This window comes from Microtus oregoni, unplaced genomic scaffold, assembly GCF_018167655.1.
Source record: "Microtus oregoni isolate MIOR12 unplaced genomic scaffold, Mior012 000022F_ref0000154, whole genome shotgun sequence".
NCBI lineage: Eukaryota > Metazoa > Chordata > Mammalia > Rodentia > Cricetidae > Microtus > Microtus oregoni.
The window spans coordinates 15,768,273-15,787,907 of record NW_024543081.1 but is presented as its reverse complement, the minus strand read 5'-3'; the positions used below and the strand labels follow the sequence as shown (position 1 = coordinate 15,787,907).

Sequence of the window (19,635 nt, the reverse complement as noted above, 5' to 3'; positions counted from 1 at the left end):
TAAGACTAATTAGCTTTAGCCCCTGAATGTTTCTTAAGTTCTTACTATTAACATTTATGGGATGTAAATATTAGCATAAGAATATAAAGTTATTTTGGAAAAAGGGTGCAGAGTGTACTGACAATTCATGAGAAACTACTTACAGTTCAGGATCCAGTGTGTCATTTTTTCTCTTGGAAAACTGTTCTTTATTTATTGTACTAAGGAGAGAAAATGGACATAATAAGAAAAAATACACACAAAATTACTACTTGAACATATAGCAATCTGAATTATGTTGTATTTATTGGGTTATATAAATTCAGTTGTATATAAGGAACATTCTACAATACTTCATAATACCCCACCCTTGGGAAAACAGGATCCTCCTATGTAGGACTGTCTGGCCTTGAGCTCACAAAGCTCCACAGGCCTCTGTGCCCCTCCTGTTGTCATGTCTTGCTCTTCTCTTTTAAAGTCTGGTTCACTATACTATATACAGGATGCACTTTTTATGAACTGTTGATTCCAGATTGTGAACAAGGTTATAAACTATTTAAGAATAGTTTTAGTCAGGCACAGGGCTGCACATCTTTAATCCCAACACTCAGGAGGCAGAAGCTGATGGATTTGTGAGTTTGAGGCCAGCCTGGTCTATATAGTGAGTTCCAAGACAGCCAAAGGCATGTAGTTGAGAACCTGTCTTAAAAAAACAAAATAAAAACAAGAACAGTTCTATTTGGGAGGCTGAAGATGGAGAACTGCCTGGAGTTTGAGGCTAGTCTAGAATACAGAGTAAGATCATACACTCATCGTCACTGCAAAAAGAACACAGAACTAAACCAGTTGACAGGTACTGTCAACACCAGTGGTATGTACATCTAATCCCATGTTCATGGTTCAGAAGCAAGAGGGTCTCAAATTAGAAACCGACCTGGAATACATAGTGAGATAAAATAGGGGTGGAAGGGGGTAAAAAAGGCACTTCTCACTATTGGAGGTAGGTTTGGTTTTAGGACCCAGATAGTCAAGTCCTGTATTTTTAGGCAATGGTGAAAACAGAGGCTAAGTGCATACTTCAGGTTCCTACAGATATCTCATACTCAATATGAAGGACAAAAATCATTTAATTTCATAGTATTTATTTTCCATGTCTTCCCATATTGCCCTGGACATTTTGATACTATGGTTCTTTTTTCTTACTAACAATATCCATATTTAAGTACATCTTGCTGAAGAAAAAGGCTCAAGATTCATTTGCCTTCCTAATGTCTTTAAGACCTTGATAAAAGACTCTAATACCAACAGCACCCAGAATGACATGGGAACTTTTTTAAAACTTCAATCTCCTAGGCCCACTATAGACGTGAAGAACCAGGAAAGAAATTCAAAACTTTCTAACCTTAGAGCCTTACTGATTTAAAGCCACTCTGGTTCCAGGGGTAAAGTGTGCATTTCCCAGGGAAATCCCACCCTAGTGTAAACTTCTCTGGTTCTGGTAAAAGTCAGAATGTGGTGGCGCACGCCTTTAATCCCAGCACTCGGGAGGCAGAGGCAGGCGCATCTCTGTGAGTTCGAGACCAGCCTGGTCTACAGAGCTAGTTCCAGGACAGGCTCCAAAGCCACAGAGAAACCCTGTCTCGAAAAACCAAAAAAAAAAAAAAAAAAAACAAAAAAAAAAAAACGTCTCTAGGTTCTCAGTATCTGTTCTCTTACATTGGAACCTAGAACCTACTACACTGTGTTTCAATAGTAACTGAAAGGAAAAGTTATTGTACAACATAAACTACAAAATTTAACAAAATTGTCTCAAGAAGCTTTTTCACTAATACATTATCTGTTTTGCCCTGTAAGACACTATTTTTGTAGAATGCTTTCAACAGCTTGTTTATCACAGGTAAATATGAATGCTTGAAAATTTTTAACAATTTTACCTCTTTGAAATATAACATTATGTTACAGACTAACAAATATTAGTTTAGTTGGCCAGTCAAGCCCTGAGTTGAAAATTTTCTTGGCATTTATCAAACACTCAAAGCTCAGAAAACTACAAAGCCTCAGGAAGGTTTAATTTAAAGCTTTAAAGTTTGTATTAACTGGGCATTATGTTATCTGCAAGAGAAGGCATAAAAAAACAGTATGAGTCCAACCTCCTTCAAATTCAATATACTTAATAAAAAAAAAATGCTTTTGCACAAGCCTTTCCATTTTTAGAAGCCATATTTTTACAGAAAAAGTACTTATTATTAAGATGACCATCCAGTGCTCAGATATTTCTAAGCTTAGCAACAGGTAATAGAACTTTGTTATGCCAACAGAATCTAGACTAATAAGCCAAGAATCCAGAAAAAAGTATAGGAACCTCTATGTGAGAATGCAACTGAAAACCAATAATTTAAATTACCTTAAACTTATTTGTATTTAAATAGTTGGCTATGACTAGTGGGATACAATGATGGAGGGACAACAGTCTAAGATCACTTAGAAATGCCCGAGAACAACCACCTGAGAATAGAGAATCAAAAGAGCATTTTTAAAATAATGTTACTTACGTTTGAGGCTGGGAAGGGTCATCCCCCAAAGAAACGCTCTCCCCTTGGATTTCATTGAAACACTTCTCACAGAAATGATACCTGTCGGCAAGAAGGCCATACTGGGGTGAACTGCTCAGTTCACACAACACAGCCCAAGCCAAGCAACGAAGCCACCAATCACAGCAGGCCAAGGAGGGGAACGGGAGCAGAGAGCAGGTCATCAACGGCGACAAGGACATTCAATGATGCGGATTTATGGGCCCCACAGTTTGGGTTTTTGTTTGTTTGTTTTTTTGTTTTTGTTTTTTTGTATTTTTTTTTTTTGCAATCAAAGCCAAGTGCAGACAACGACAAGCATGAGGGAGAAAAAAAAAACAAAACAAACGAAGAAATGAGGGATTGCAAGACAACAAAAAAAACAAAAGCAAGACAGGACAACACAAAGCAGAAAGCCAAGGCAAAGCACATATTAGCAATAAATATCTTAATGGGATCACAAATAGCAATGATTATAAGCAAATAAAAAAATAAACACCTTTCACTTAGACCCATACTGCTTGATTTTACTACCCAGTGCCACTCAATACTTCTTTAAAAAAGCAATTAAACACCAAGATGTCAGCACTCAGGAGGCAGAGGCAGGTGGATTTCAGATAATTCCAGGTCAGCATAAGCTATAAAGTGAGACCTTGTCTAAAAAATGAACATGAGAGAGAGAAAACTAAGAAAAAAACAATTATAACCAGTGAGTGACATGTTTCAAAAGAAGTCTATTAAGGCATTATTTTTTAAACATCTCCTGATATAAGATGAACACTGTAGACTGCTATTAAAAGTCCAAAAGTGAGTACGGTATGGTGGAGCAAGTCTTTAGTACAAGCACTCTGGAGGTGGACATAGGCTGGTCTGAATTCCAAACAAACTAAAAAACATGGAAAAAAATTCCAAAAGTGGTCTGTGTGTCAAGATTTGAACACGGGAAAATTTCTTATCAGCTGTTATCTTGCATCTTTAATAAAAGGTGATTGTATTACAACATTTGACCATCCTTAGGTTTCAAGAAGTAAAAGGAACAAATCTAGATTCTATATCTAGAAAGCACCATTAAATAAAAACTAGGAGAATTGTCAAACCTGGAAATGAATCTGTACCTCACAAGTTCAACCAAACAAGGACACCAGTATCGGCAGCATTAAACAAGCACAGAGCAGTCACTGATCACCCTTGCTGATCTGCTGCTGAGGGCCAGGAACAATCACTAGATGAGCTCTAATGCAGGCCAATTACTACCAACAGACTCATGTTCAAGAGATGATGAATGAATACAACTTAGGCAAGAGAAAAGGCAGAGACGCTTTCTCATAGTTTTTCTCATAGTTCTGTTCTTTTTTCAGACAGGGTCTCATGTAATCTAGGTTCTGTTTATTTTTACTAGTATAGAAAGTCAAGGACAACTCGGAAGTGATCCCCCTAGCCCTGCCTCCTGCGTGCTTAGATTATAGGCATGAACTATTGTACCCTGTTTATGAAGTGCTAGAGTAAAACCAGGGTTTATTGCATGCTATGCAAGTGCTCTACTAATTAGCCACACCTCAATTCTGGGAGATTTCTTTCCTTCTTTTTAAATTTGCCTGATATAAACAAAATAAAGTAAATATTTTGGAATACTTTTTATAAACAATCCAAAAATAAGAAATTAGGTACAAAAAGGTACACATAACTTGCAAAGCTTTTTTTCTTTTTCTTTTTTTAAATTTAGTATGAGTCCTCTACTTGCATATATACCTGCATGCCAGAAGACACCAGATCCCATTATAAATGGTTGTGAACAACCATGCAGTTGCTGGGAATTGAACTCAGGACCTCTGTAACAGCCAGTACTCTATCACTGAGCCATCTCTCCAGCCCTAAAACTTTACTAGAAAATGCTTTAATTCTACAAACAGCAAAGAACAGAATTTGTGCTATACAGATGTTTTCAAGCACATAATATATAAACCACAACGTGTGTGTGTGTGTGTGTGTGTGTGTGCGTGTGCGCGCGCGCACCAGTACATCTGGATTGCATTCACTTCATACACAAGGACACACGGACCATGGTCCACACAATCATTGACCTTACCTGTTCTGGTAACTATAATACGTAGCATCACGTGGGATTGTACACAACTGTTTGCCATAGCAGCACAGAGTCTGTGGAGAGAACTCCAACTGAAAAAAAAAAAAAGTATACGTATATGTATATGTGTATACATATAAAGTACAAGTCAAAATAGTCACAAAGGCCAATCAGAACAAGCCAATGTAAGGCACATCTCTACTCGCAGTTAGGTAAATCACACTTAGCCTCTTTAGCTTATAAAAACCATCACAAATTTTCTACACAATTTTACCAGGCTGATCAGGTGTATCTGCCTAGCACTATTTTCAGATACCTACAAGCAACATGTGGTGTGAAACTGAGAACTTTAACATGCAGAAAACGTATCACATGTGGAACAAAGTGCTCCTATAGGTGAACACAATAAAGCACCAACTCAATAAGCTTAGTCTGATGATTAATAAATATTTTAGATGGGAACCTCTACCACATAATTTTCATCTATGCAAAAAATACCTTCACAAAAAGCACATTCCACATAAGCAGCCATTATTGTGTGTGCAATAAACAAACACGTTAAGAGAAAGAGCCTTGTTGGGATAGTAGGTAAAATGATCCAATAATGTGTTTTAAAATCTCTAGCAACATGAGAAAAAGAAAAGAGGGACAGGGAAATGAGAAGAGATGGAGAGACAGTATCAAAGTCAGAAACAGGATTTTTTTTGTTGTTGTTTCAGAAACAGGGTTTCTTTATGTAGCCCTGGCTGTTCTGGAACTCGCTCAGTAGACCAGGTTGGCGAACTCACAGAGATCTGCCTACCTTTGCCTTCAGAGTGCCAGGATTAAAAGTATGTATCACTATCACCAAGCAATAAACAGGATATTTTTAATCCACGTTACCACTAGATTCTAAGCACTCTAGAAGATAAATACAGGTCTGAAAGCTACTTCTTACCTTTCTGCCACAACAATATCCAAGGCTTTGCATGACTGGGTCGATTTCTTGTTCAAACACCTCAGACAGTTTGGAGCAATATTTGTATACCCTTGAAGTTTTGCGATTATATAACCAGGCATTGTTGAACATAAGCCAAATGTCATCTATATATTGCCAGGGCTCTTGGTACTGTCCAGTATCTAACTTCCTCTTGATGGTAGAAAGATCCATGGGGCTCTTCACAATATCAAAGTAATCCTAGAAGTATAAGCAACACCGCATCACACACTCATAAGCAGAACATTTAGGGAAGTATCTTCCTATTTTCATCATCAATTTTCCACTATGTTGTATGTCTAATTCCGAAAAGTTGACTGAAGTCTGTCACTTCTTTAAAATATTCATCTATACATAAATGAAGAGGCTATGAGAATGTTCTCCAAACATAATTATGTCAGGTCCAGATAGTTTGCCACATACATACAGTAAAACCAAGCATCTTTAAATTTTGAGTACTAAAAGGGGCCTACAAATCTCAGAGAATTAGTGTTCAAAACTGGAAATAACCAAATGCCTGTCAACTATAGACACAGAAAATACAGTAGCAGCAACATAAGTGAATTAAATGATTAAAAGAAGTACTAAATGGCCTAATTCTAAATCTCAACACCATAAAATCCAACCAATGCACCATCCCATAATGTTACATGAAAAGAAGAGTCACAAAGTAGTGTGTTTATACATTTCAACTTAAGGAAATAACCATAATAGAAGAATCCAGAGGAATTAGGTAGTCCTAAAATTAGAAAATTCAGACTGCTGTGACTAGTGATTTTAATGGATGTGGGTTTTGGGTGGGAGGTAATAAAAAAAGAATTAACACTGTTGTGAAAATGCTAACTAAAACTTGTGTACTTTAAGCAGGGTACATTCTGTAGCATGTGAATCATATGTCAAATAAAGTTATTTCTTAATTTGAAAGGAAACACAAAAATGCCAAATACTTACAGGGATTCCTAGATGCTTTGGATCTACAGGCTGACGAAAGGGAAGGGACTCTGGGTCCTGCCGGTAAAGTGCTTCCAATGTTGGCATCAGAGCCTGGCGTAATTCTTCTGGTTTGAAAACTTTAAGAACCATTTGAAATCAGTTATCAATTAAGCAAAGGGATTTTAAAAATATGTGCAAGTTATATTTCTGAAAATACCTTAAAAATCACAAAACACAAAATTGACGCTGTCCTCAGAGAAATTTCACTAAAGGGCTCACTTTCTGATTTTAATTCCTACTCTGCTTTAAAGCAATACTGTCAACAGAGCTGCCATTACCCTCACTACTTATGCTACTTTTCCAGCTGCAGATTTATTTTTTTTAATATTTATTTATTATGTATACAATATTCTGTCTGTGTGTATGCCTGCAGGCCAGAAGAGGGCACCAGACCTCATGGTTGTGAGCCACCATGTGGTTGCTGGGAATTGAACTCAGGACCTTTGGAAGAGCAGGCAATGCTCTTAACCGCTGAGCCATCTCTCCAGCCCCCTCCAGCTGCAGATTTATTGAAAACAAACTTTTCCAAACAGAAATAGAAGCAAAGACTCCTAAAAACACAGAAGAGACTTCTTAAAGTAATAGCCAAAAAAATGTCAATGTAAGAGAAGGAAGGGGCTCTGTCTAGCAGAACTGAAAATGTCCTCTCTCAGAGTGGTTAGCGAGCACATGGCTGCACTGTTAGCACTGGGCAAAGCAGGAAGGTCTTTGAGGTAAGGCATCATGGACAGTTTAAATTACATAGCAAGTCCTTGTTGAGAAGTAAGATTGTAGGCCAGAAGCCGGGCGATGGTGGCGCACGCCTTTAATCCCAGCACTCGGGAGGCAGAGGCAGGTGGATCTCTGTGAGTTCGAGACCAGCCTGGTCTACAGAGCTAGTTCCAGGACAGGAACCAAAAGCTACGGAAAAACCCTGTCTCGAAAATCCAAAAAAAAAAAAAAAAAAAAAAAGATTGTAGGCCAGAATAGAACCATACAATGAAATCTAAATCAATCATGGAAGGGGGGCACACTTTTTATGGCACCAATATTCAATAATTCAGAACTGAGATCGGGTTTCTTACAATCGAAGGCACTGAGAAGTGGGTTTTTTTTTTCCCTTTAAAATGGATGATACTCTATAGAACTGAGGGGAAAGACATGTTATTAGATGATGCACATTTGACTTGAGTCTTTATTTGCATGACCTACAAGGAATCCAAGTCGCAAAGAGGTTAAGAAACAAATGAAGTTCAATTTTTTTTAAATATTTAAAGTTTTATTTATCTTATGTGCATTTGTGTACCTGTGCATATATGCCAAGGAATTTTGTGAAAAACAAGAACAATTTGTAGGAGTCATTATTCTCTTTCCAGTAAGGCTGCTGCACACAAGTGCCCATGAACATGTGTGTGCCTGTGTTTGGAGACCGAGGGTCAAACTTGGGTGGTTCAGAGGTCAATAACCTTGTTTTTGTTTTCATATTTTCTTTTTGATACTTCATCTTATGTGTTATTATGTTTGCCTATGGTTCTGTGAACTATGAGTGTGCATGTGCATGCTGGAGCACTGGCGTTTTTGCTTGCAACTATGTTTGTGTGACGGAGTTGGATCCCTTCAAACTAGAGTTACAGGCAGTTTTGAACTACTGTGTGGTTGCTGGGAATTGAACCCAGGTCCTCTGGAAAAGCAGCCAGTGCTCTTAACCACTGAGCCATCTTTCCAGTCCCAGAACTCTGATCTCTCTCCACTCTCTACCCTCATCTTCTTCTGAAATAGTATGTCCTACTAAGACCTGAACTCACTAGCCAGCAAGCTCCAGGTATTTCCCCACATCAACTTGTCCAGTGATCTGATTAAAAGTGTGTAACAACACTCAGCTATGAGACAAGGTTTCACTGCTGACTCAGTCTTGCCTGGAATTTGCTATGTAGTAAACAAGGCTGTGCTTGAATTCAGAGATTCATGTCCCTTTCCCTCCTAAGCACGGGGATCTACAGAGGTGATAGGGAAAAAGTACAGATCATTGTTTGTGGGGAAATCATTTTACCAAATGAGTGATCTCCCCATCTTTAACTTACTCTTCTTCTTTGACTGTCCAAGAGCTGGGGAGGACTGTGTAGCAGAGGTACCTGGCTGGTCTTCCTCCTCTTTTATTTCAGTTTTTAACTCAGTGCCTCTCTCCTCTGTTTCTGTAGGTTCCATTTTACCATCTTCAGTTTTAGCCTAAAATATAAGGTAGGTTTTCAGGATTTCAAAGACATCTGGTAACAAGACCATTACTCTCCATTATGAACATACATGAATTTCTTTTTATAGCAGAACCTAATTGCTCTAGTCTCACCTCCTGAGTATCTTCAGGTTGAGCATCTACTGGCTCAGGTTGATCCACCTCCATTTTAACCTCCATTTTTACTTCCTGTGAAGGTTGCTTCTCCGGAATAGTCTGAGAATTCACTTCTGTGCTACTAGTAGATGGAGGGTTTGATACCTGGCCTTCAATGCTTACAGCTGGCTGAGAAAGCTGGAGAGGAAAAAAGGAAAAGTATACACACATAAAAAACTTGCCAATGATGCAATCAGAATTTAAATTACACAGAACCTCTCTGAGGAGAGGATGAGAGGTAGAGGGAAGTTAGAGGGATGGAACGAGAGGAAGGGGAAAGTGGGATTGGTGAAGGAAGAATGAATGAATGAATGAGTAGGCAGATAGACAGATGATAGAGATAGACGGACAGATAAAATTACACAAGGCTAACCACTGGATCCATTACTATGCTTCCTCTTACTTGGATCATTTTAAACAGGACTTGCCAATGCTAGCTGGTTGGTTTTACTTGAAACAACTACGTTGTTTTGAGCTTTGTTTTGTCAGTGTTTAGGGGTGGAAGTTCCAAAAATGATTATTTCAGAGAAGCTCACGGTTTTAAAAATGCCATTAGGGCCAGCTGGTGCTGTTACATGCCTTTAACCCCAGTACTCGGTAGGCAGGGGCAAACGGATCTCTGTGGGTTAGAGGCCAGTTTGGTCTACAAGAGCTAGTTCTAAGACAGCTAGGACTATTACACAGAGACATCCTTACGGGGGGGGGGGGGGGGGGGACACGATGGGACACGGATAGAAACAACACATTTTGGACAATGTGATGTGGTGGCTGCGGTGGCAGTGTGTGTTATGTGTGTGAGTGAAGTCAATGGAATTACTCATAGATTTTTAGTTTCATTCATTAGCCGTGTGTGTGTGTGTGTGTGTGTGTGAGAGAGAGAGAGAGAGAGAGAGAGAGAGAGAGAGAGAGAGGTCAATGGAATTACTCATAGGTTTTTAGTTTCATTTATCAGCCCTGCAATTTAAACTTAAGCTGTTTTTTTTCTCCCCTTCTTTTCCTTTTGCAAATTACATGTGTTAAATTAAGCAATGATAAATATCTACCCTCAGAGTCTTCAGGCCTCAGAACATCATATGGAACATAATGATCAGTTCAAAATTAACCAAAATCTTCTAGTTTTCTCTATGCTAAGTACTATCAAATGAAGGAAAAACAGGAAGTAAACACTCAATTCTATCTATGGACAAAACGACAAGGCATGACGTAAAAGAGCAAGAAATGGTTCAGAAACACCACTGGAGCTTAACTTGTTCCACGGACACTCCAAGATACATCTGCTTACCGGAGTTGAAGGCTGAGGAGGCAGCAATGGTGCTGTTGGGGTAGGAACAGATGCTGCTGTGCTCTGCTGGGAGCGAGGCTGTTGCTGGGACTGGTCAGCAGAAGGAGCAGAAGGAAGTGAAGGCTGAACTGGAGGGGGAAGATGTGTTGGTGGTGTAGGTGTCTGTCTAGATGGGGGATGCAGAGCTTGGGGCTGTGGCCCAGGTGGTATAGCAGGAGGTGTAGGAACAGGTGCTGGAATTGCTGTTGCTGGTGGTTGCTGAGGTCCCAGGCTTGGGGGAGTATGATGAGGAGTAGGGGTACGACTAGGAACAGGAGAAGGCGAATTCTGATGAGCTGGTTGAGGCAGAGTTGAACAGTGAACATGGCTCCCTTGAGACCCTGGAGGCATTATAGGAGAGTTCACAGGGCAGGAAGAACTGGACATTTGTGCCTGTTAAATTGAAAAAAATATATTTACAAAGTCAGGGCATATGTTATTTAGGAAACAGTGTTTATTAACAAAGAATAATACCAAACTTCTGAGATGTGGTCTCACTACATAGATCTGGCTAGCCTTGAACTATCCACCTGCCTCAAAAAAAGAGGGAAAAGGGGGCCTTTCAAAACCATACAGGGATAGAAATTAACGGTTTCTAAACCTCAGTGGATGTCACACTTATAAAAACTGGTATCAGCAGTATTTGCTATTTTAACCTGGAAACTTGAAGACCCCATTTAAGAGTAGAAGGAGAGCCAGGTGGTGGTGGCGTATGCATTTATTCCCAGCACTCTGGAGGCAGAGGCAGACAGATCTTTGTGAGTTCGAGGCCAGCCTGGTCTACAAGAGCTAGTTCCAGGATAGGATCCAAAGCTACAGAAAAAAATCTGTCTCGAAACCCTCTCAGCAAAAAAAGAAGAGAGAGGGCCGGGGGGGGGGGGGGGGGGGGGGTAGAAGGAGAGAACAGACTATATGCTGTTAATCCTGTATGTGTGCCCTGCAAACATGCACACCAAAATAAATTAAATAGTAAAAACATACTTGAGACACTGGTGCTTGACCACTGGACGGAGTCAATGACATATTTGTTACATTCATTCCTTGAGATGGAAACTGCGTCTGGGAGAGGAACTGGTTCTGGCTGGAAGCCTGCTGCATTCGAGGTCCATAGCCCATAGGCTGAAGAAAAAAAAAACAAAAATAAAAAAATAAAATAATCCATAGAGTACCAAATGTTTCATTATAATTATCCTACTACTATAATTAGCAATTATTCTTGTTCTGCTATATAGATGTTTGAGTAGAGAAAGGGAAAAGGCAATAGTTTTGGGGAGGAGAAACATGAGAAGTGGAAGAACTAACCACTTAATTAGTCAAGAATAATAGGCTCATAACTACCAACAAATCCCTTAAGAAACAAGAGTAAAGGACCAGACGTTCTCTTGACAAACATATCTTAAACACTGACAAGAAAGAAGTAAAACTTCCTGCTGGAGAGTGAATTATAACAAATTTGTAAGCTCTCTGCTTTTACTACTGGTGCTGTAACAGCAGAAACTTAAGACTACTAAAGGCTAAAAGCAGGCAATAATCATCATCATATCACTGGCGAATGTGGTGCTCATGACCTGTAGAGGTGCTAAAAACTGTTATACGTCCTTTCTATAATTGTTGCACATGAATCCAAACCTTTAGAAGAAATATGGAGAACAAAAGAAAAATGTAATTTAAAACACACATCTATCTATTAAAAAGGATAAAATTCCTGGTAAAATGAGGCAGATTCATGAGCTCTAGCACATGCTAAAAAACTCAAAAAAAGATTTAAGAAACAGATGCATCCATACACTTGTAGGTCAAGAAGAACAGGATAAAGCTGATATTGAAAGCTGGTTGAATGATAAAGAGTTTGCAGTTGGGGGTGGAGGTGCATGCCTTTAATCCAAGAACTTGGGCGGCAGAGGAGGATATATGAGTTCAAGACCAGTCTATTCTACAAAGCAAGTTACAGACAGCCAGAGCAGTTACACAGAGATATCCTGTCTCAAAAAGCCAAAAAGCAAAAGCAAACAAAAGATTACAAAAGGAGCAATAAGAAGACACTAGAAAGCAGCTGTTCCTTGCAAATCAAGTTCTCTGCTTAGAGGAGCAAAGGCCTGCAGCAAAGTGTAAGAGCTACTGCTAAATGCTGGGCAGTGGTGATACACACCTTTAAGAGCAGCACTCACAAGGCAGAAGCAGGCAGATCTCTGTGAGTTCAAGGCCAGCCTGGTCTACAAAGTGAGTTCCAGAACAGTCATGGCTACACAGAGCATCCCTGTCTCGAAAACCAAAAAGCTGTTAAACACTGAAATGCCAAATATGGGATACTACCTGATTCTGTCAACATTTTAGTATTTGTCTTATAAAAAACTCTCATCTCCCCCCCCCTCACACACACACACACACACACACACACACACACACACACACAGGTGTCTCTGTGAATGTATTCCACATATGCACATATGTAGATGCCTTCAGAGAAGAAAAGAACCCCTAACTGGAGTTACATTACAGGCAGATGTGGGCTGCCCAACATGGGTCTAAGCAACTGAACCTAGGTCTTCTGGGAAAACCCCCAGATGTTCTTCTCTAGTACCATCTCAAGCCACATCTAGCTTAGTAACGTAACTTTTAGAAAAATTATGAAACTAATTTTGGGTATAAAACCTTAAGGGTTCAATAGATTATAATGCCATGTCATTCATCAAGAGATTTTCCCCTCCAAGACAGGCTGTCCTGGAACTTACTCTGTAGCCCAGGCTGGCCTCAGAATCACAGAGATCCATCTGCCTCTGCCTCCTGAATGCCATTACTGATTAACAATCTACCTTGCCCCACGTAATTTTTTAAAATTGCATTTATGTATGTATATATTTGTGTGCCAGAATGAACATAAGTGAGAGAACAACTTGCAAAGGTGGTTAGTTCTCTTTTCACCCTGTGGCCCTGGGGTTTGAACTTAGGTAGCATAGAATCAAGAAAATGTATCAACTGGGCTGTTGCATATTTATGTGTAGTCCTGGCTGCCCTGGAAGTCACTCTTTAGACCAAGCTGGCCTTGAATTTAAAATCTGCCAGCCTCTCCCTACTGAGTGCTGGGATTTAACACAAACTCCACCACCAGCTACAGGATTATCTCCACAACTGAAATTTCCATTTTAATGCTATGGGATAATGCTCTTGTATCCTTTAAAGATTTGTAACTCATATTTAATAAAATGCTGACTGTCCAGCAGCCAAGCAGGAATTATAAGTGGGGCAACCAGACGCAGAGGAAACAAGATGAGAATGCTGCACTGACAAATACCAAGCCACGTGGCTAAACATAGACAAGAATTGTGGGTTAAGTGGTAAGAGCTAGTTAATAACAAGCCTCAACTAAAAGGCAAAACTGTTTATAATTAATATAAGCCTCTGTATTTGTTGGGGGGGGGGGCAAACAGCTGTGGGACTGGATGGGCCAGAAACTTCCATGTATACCTTTGCTTTGTTTTTAAAATGAGGTATGTGTAAATCTGCATGTAGATGGATACTGGGTAGGTGCTCTGTTAATATCAGTGAGAAACTTCTCCCATATGCTTGGGCATTTGAACACTTTGGTCTCCAGCTAGTGACGCTATTTGGGGAAGATTATAAAATCTTCAGCACATACAGCATTGCTGAACAAAGTATGTCAATATGTGTGGGCTGAGTTTATAGTCTTATTGGTCCCTTTTCAGTTTGACCACTCTGCTCCTTGTTTGTTGCTGAAACGTGATCTCTCAGATTCCTACTCTTATTACCAATTCTGGCTTGCCATTATGGCTATCTGGGCCCTGGAGTCATAAGCCAAAATAAAGCTATTCCTTAAGCTGCTTTTCCTCATCAAATTCTACCATAAGAACAGGATGGTACCTTCCGTACTTTCTTTCCACATCATTTTTTTTTTTAAAAATCATCATATTAAAAAAATATCATATGGATGTTTTCTCTTCATGTATATATGTGCAACTCAGGCTGCCTAGAAGTCAGAAGATGGTAACATTTCCCTTAGAACTGCAGTTATGGATGGTTATAAACCACCATATACAATGCTGGCACAACTAAACCTGAATGTCATGTAAGAAAAGAAAAAGAAGGCTCTTATTAGCTAAGCAATGTCCCAGGCCCTCCATTTCATTTTAGAGACAGGGTCTCACATTGGATCCAGAGTTCACATTTTGGGCTCAGATAGGTAGTAACTGAGCTAGAGGCAATCTCCAGTTGTAGCACTGAAGTTTTAAGTGTATGCCACCATAGCCTGGCTTTAATGGGCTGCTAGGAATCTGGATGCAGTTTCTTATACTTTCACATCATCTCCCCAGACTTTTCTGTGTGATTTTCAGGCAAAACAGAAAAACAAAAATAAATTGTGTTGTATCCTAATTTCTGCACTTTCAGATTTTGTGCTTAGCCCAGTGTGATAGCGCACATACCTTTAATCCCAGCACCCTGGAAATGGAATGAAACAAGAGGATCTCTGAGTTTGAAGTCAGGCTGGTCTACGAACAGAGATCTAGGACAGTTGGGGCTACACAGTAAAATTCTGTGTCGAAATAAACCTTAAAAAAAAATTATTCACAGATAAAAGTGTTCTGCTTAGACAGATATGAACATTTTGGTTGTTTTTTGTTTTGTTTTTGAGGCGTAGCTTCTATGTGAACAGACCTGGCTGTCCTAGAATTCACTTTGAAGGCCAGGCGGGCCTTGAACTCAGAGATTCACCTGCCTCTGTGTTACACTGATGAACATTAGTGCTTTTGAAGTAGTAACAAACAAAAAGATTATTTTTCCCCAAAGGTGTATAGGTAAAACTAACCGGATTTAATGCCCCAGACTGCGCCAGCTGTCCATGGTGCTGAAGAGGAGAGGGTTGCCGAGGTCCAATAGGGGGCTGTGGCATATTCATCTGACCAAACTGATTCAAACCTGTGAATACATGCAAAATATTAATTTCAGTACTCTTGCTGAATTTATTAACAAGACATAAATTTTAATATGATTCTTCTCATTTGATGAAGAACAACAAAATAATACTGAAACACAACAGTCAAGCAAGGCCATTATTTGCCTGCAAGTATGTCTATAGGAGGATGCAAGGTCCCCTGGAAGTGAAATTACAGTGTGAGGTATCATATGGGTCCTGGGAATTGAACCAGTGTCCTCTGAACCAGCAGTCAGTATCTGAGATAGCCACTGTGCTCTCTCTCTCTAGCCTGGAGGAGAGGTTTTTCTGTTGTTGTTCTTTTTGGTTTGGTTTGTCGTCGTCCCTCCCCCCCCCCCCCCACACACACACACACACACAGTTTCTCTGTAATCTTTTGGAGCCTGTACTGGAACTAGCTCTTATAGACCAGACTGGCCTCAAACTCAGAGATCCACCTGCCTCTGCCTCCCGAATGCTGGGATGCTGGGATTAAAGGCGTATGCCACCACCACCCAGAAAGCAAGGGTATTATTGCTAATAGTTACTGAACTAAATTTTATACCATGTAGTAAATTACTACATTGTTTATCATTTTAAAATTTTGAAATAGTCTCACTCTATAGTGCTGGCTAGCCTGGAACTCAAGCTTGAACTAAATGTTCACATGCAGCCAATAAATTGATGATGAGTGTATTGGGTATTTTTTTGAGACAGGGTTTCAGTATGAAGGTCTACCTACCTTGAAATTCACCATCAAGCCACTTACTCTATAGAGTGCTGGGATTAAAGGTGAAAACTAATGCCTGGCAATGAGTTGGTTTTAAATGGATGCTTGCTTATTTACTATGAACTACTTCCTGGAACTGTCAGCCAATCTGCTCCTCATTTTCCCATCCTTGGTGGATTTCCAATACAAGGGATTTTCAAATTTCCAAAGCAGTTAATTATGAGACTTGCTGATGAATTAAAAGGAAGGTGGAAGTGTCATTCTGTTTTACATCAGGGACTTTTACAATCAACTCTGTATAAATTTACCAGGTTGCGGAGTTATCCGAGGCATCATCTGGTTTGGCACGCTGCCACGGATCATAGCTGGATCAGGTAGAGGACCATCTGGAGGGGAAGGTAGAAAAAGTTAGATATCCCTTTGTTTCTTGAAAACAACAAAATCCCATCAAGTATTAATAATAGCTTAGAGAATCTCTAACCTCAATCTCAAAGATCAATGGTTTTAAATAGACAAATATTTTAATTAGACAAGAATATGAACAAAGAGGCTCCATTAGGCCATTCATTTTGTGCCTCTTAAAATAAAATTTAAAATAAGAATAAAATATATTAATTTTGGTTATTTCCTTAGATTGTCGTCCAAGTTTCAACAAGGTACACAGAGAGAAGAAGAGTGTCACTGGGCAAGTAAGATGGCTTTGTGAACAAAGGTTCTTACTTTTGCACCTGGCAACCTGAGTCTGATAGCCCGGATCTACAAGGTGGAAGTACACACCAATAGTCCCAGCACCTGAGAGGCAGAGGCAAGAAGATCTCTGAGCTCAAGGCCAGGCCAGTCTACATGGTGAAAATCCTCTGTGGTGGTTTGAATGAGAATAGCCCTACAGGCTCATATGTGAATGCTTTGGCATTCAAAGAGTAGAACTATTTGGAAAGGAGTAGGAAGTAGGACCTTGTTGTGATGTGCATGGTCTTGTTGAAGAACATAGGGGTAAACTTTAAGACTTCTCAAAAGTACATACATGCCCCTCTCCCTCTCCCGCTCACTCCAGTACCACAGGTTTGTTTCCCACCATGATGATCATGAACTAACCCTCTAAAACTGGTCATAGTGTACATCACAGCAATACAACACTAAGACAACCTTTACCAACAAACAAACAAAAACCAAAACCCTTAAAATAAAGCAACAACAAAAACCAACTAGCCAGGTGGTGGCGGCGCACGCCTTTAATCCCAGCACTCGGGAGGCAGAGGCAGGCGGATCTCTGTGAGTTCGAGACCAGCCTGGTCTACAAGAGCTAGTTCCAGGACAGGAACCAAAAACTACGGAGAAACCTTGTCTCAAAAATCAAAAAAAAAAAAAAAAAAAAAAAACCCAACTAGAATGTAGGTTTCTATTGAAACATGCATGAATCTACCTGGTCTATCAATGTGTACTGGGTACCTGTCATATGTAAGACAGGTGGATGATGAAGAAAGCCAGTGGGCTGGAGAGATGGCTCAGAGGTTAAGAGCATTGGCTGCTCTTCCTGAGGTCATGAGTTCAATTCCCAGCAACCACATGGTGGCTCACAACCATCTATAATGAGATCTGGTGCCCTCCTCTGGCATGTGGGCATACATGGAGGCAGAATGTTGTATGCATAATAAATAAATAAATAAATAAATAAATAAATAAATAAATAAAAGAAAGCCAGTGAAAACATGCAAGCTGCCATTACGCGAGTGTTACAATTTCAAAGGCTCTCTTGGGCAGTGAAAATAATTGTAGATTATCAAGTTATGTCAATTATCATACCTAGAAACCTAATAGTCCTCCCTCCAAGTTTTAAAAAGCCGATGTATTATTTTCTTTGTATTAAGTATAACAAAAAGTACTTACTAGTAGTCATTCCTGGCTGTTGCTGTCCCATGTTAGTCCCAGTATTCATAGAAACTGAAACCATGCCAGGAGCACTTGGTAGCATGTTTTGTTTCTGTAGCCTAGTCCTCCGTTTCTCTTCTAGTTCTTTCTGAATCTTATAGATCTTCTCAGCTAGGAGATGGTAGTATTCCGCCTAGAAATAAAATTTGAGTAAAGATGAGAAAACAGAAATGGAATTAACAGAAAAACTGAACCATTTAAAGAGCAGACAAGAACTAAATTTGGCTGTAGAGGGAGAGGCTGCCCTACAAAGTGAGTTGCAGGACAATCAGGGATACAGAGAAATCATTCTCAAAAAAAAAAAAAAGACAAGAAATTATGAAGACTATAATGTATAAGTCATTAATAAATGAACTCAACTTGCAATAACATGTGATTAGCAATTTTACTATGAAGTTAAAAATTAAAGTGTAACTTCCATAAATTTTTTATTTACAAAACACAAACTGGCAATTTATAGGGTACAGAAAGAATGACATACATTTACTGCCTTCTTTGGTGGTTTGCCTGCATGTATGTCTGTGTGAGGTTGTCGGAAGCCCAGAAACTGGAGTTACAAACAGGTGTGAGCTGCCATGTGGGTGCTAGAAATTGAACCCGGGTCCTCTGGATGAGCAGCCAGTGCTCTTAACCCCTGCATTAAACATTAAATTTAATGCAGAGAAAACACTACTTGACAAAATACGTTCTATATAACCCAGCCCAGAACTATTAACAATAAGCTCCTTTCCAAATTAATGTATTAGTAAAACACCTTATAAGAAAATGTAGGCCAGGCGGTGGTGGCACACACCTTTAATCCCAGCACAGGCAAAGGCAGAGGGCAATTGGATTTCTGTGAGTTCAAGGCTAGCCTGGTCCAAAAGACCTAGTTCCAGGACAGGCTCCAAAGCTACAGAGGGAAAGAAAAAAGAAATAAAATATAAACTGAGCATGGTAGCACACACCTTTAATGCCAGAACTAAGGAGGCAGAGGCAGTTGGATCTGAGTTTGAAGCCAGACCTACAGTTATTTCCAGGATAGTCAGGAAACTCAAAGAAACTCTGTCATTCTTGTGTGTGTGTGTACATTAATGATTGAGAGACAGAGTCTAGAGGCTAAGATAGATGGAATAATTTAAGAAAAGATGGCTAGAAATTAGACAACCTAAGGCTGGATTTACAAGAAAAAAAGTCTTCAAATGTGGTTTATTGAGGAGCTGAGTGGCAAAGAGCCAAAGAACAAAGAGCAAAAAGCAACCAACTACAATCAACCAGCCCACTTCAGAAAAGGAAGAAAGCTTCATGCTCACTCTATTGTTTGCAGATTCATACATGTCCCCTTCTACTTTACGAGCATATGCAACAAGGTTTTCCATCCGTCGGTCTTTTAAAGCAGCAGGATCCGGAGTGGGGAATATGGCTTGAACACTGGAACATAAAATGGTACCACTATAATGGCATGTCAGCTTTATATACATTCACCACAGAAATACACAATATTGTGAATACTGTGACGTTTTCCCTTATCAATACTGACATGGTTCATTCACAAAATATAAAATTATTTTTTTAAGTTGTTAATTCCATTAAGTCTCAACGCTATTTTATTTAGGGCTTTTTTACCTGTATGTCTGCATGAGTGTGCAGTGCCCACAGAGGCCAGAAAATGGGATCATATACAGTAGGACTGGAGTTACAGACAGCTATGAACTGCCATGTGGGTGAGCTGGTTTGGGTACTTGACATAGCAACCAGTGCTCTTAAGTCACCTCCAGACCCT

At 39.6% G+C, this 19,635-nt stretch overlaps 1 protein-coding gene across 1 annotated transcript in view; it reads right to left on the bottom strand.

The window, feature by feature from the left end:
* LOC121461086 (histone acetyltransferase p300) overlaps nt 1–19,635 on the bottom strand; it is a 65,843-nt gene that overhangs the window by 15,428 nt on the left and 30,780 nt on the right. The window contains exons 9-21 of the mRNA XM_041671850.1: nt 19,166–19,283; nt 17,832–18,006; nt 16,253–16,330; nt 15,110–15,219; nt 11,269–11,406; nt 10,249–10,680; nt 8,925–9,104; nt 8,662–8,806; nt 6,560–6,678; nt 5,570–5,809; nt 4,636–4,724; nt 2,532–2,612; nt 144–200 (exon numbers count right to left, since the gene is read on the bottom strand). Of these exons, the coding sequence (XP_041527784.1) occupies nt 144–200; nt 2,532–2,612; nt 4,636–4,724; nt 5,570–5,809; nt 6,560–6,678; nt 8,662–8,806; nt 8,925–9,104; nt 10,249–10,680; nt 11,269–11,406; nt 15,110–15,219; nt 16,253–16,330; nt 17,832–18,006; nt 19,166–19,283 (1,962 nt within the window). The remainder of the gene's footprint in view (nt 1–143; nt 201–2,531; nt 2,613–4,635; nt 4,725–5,569; nt 5,810–6,559; nt 6,679–8,661; nt 8,807–8,924; nt 9,105–10,248; nt 10,681–11,268; nt 11,407–15,109; nt 15,220–16,252; nt 16,331–17,831; nt 18,007–19,165; nt 19,284–19,635) is intronic.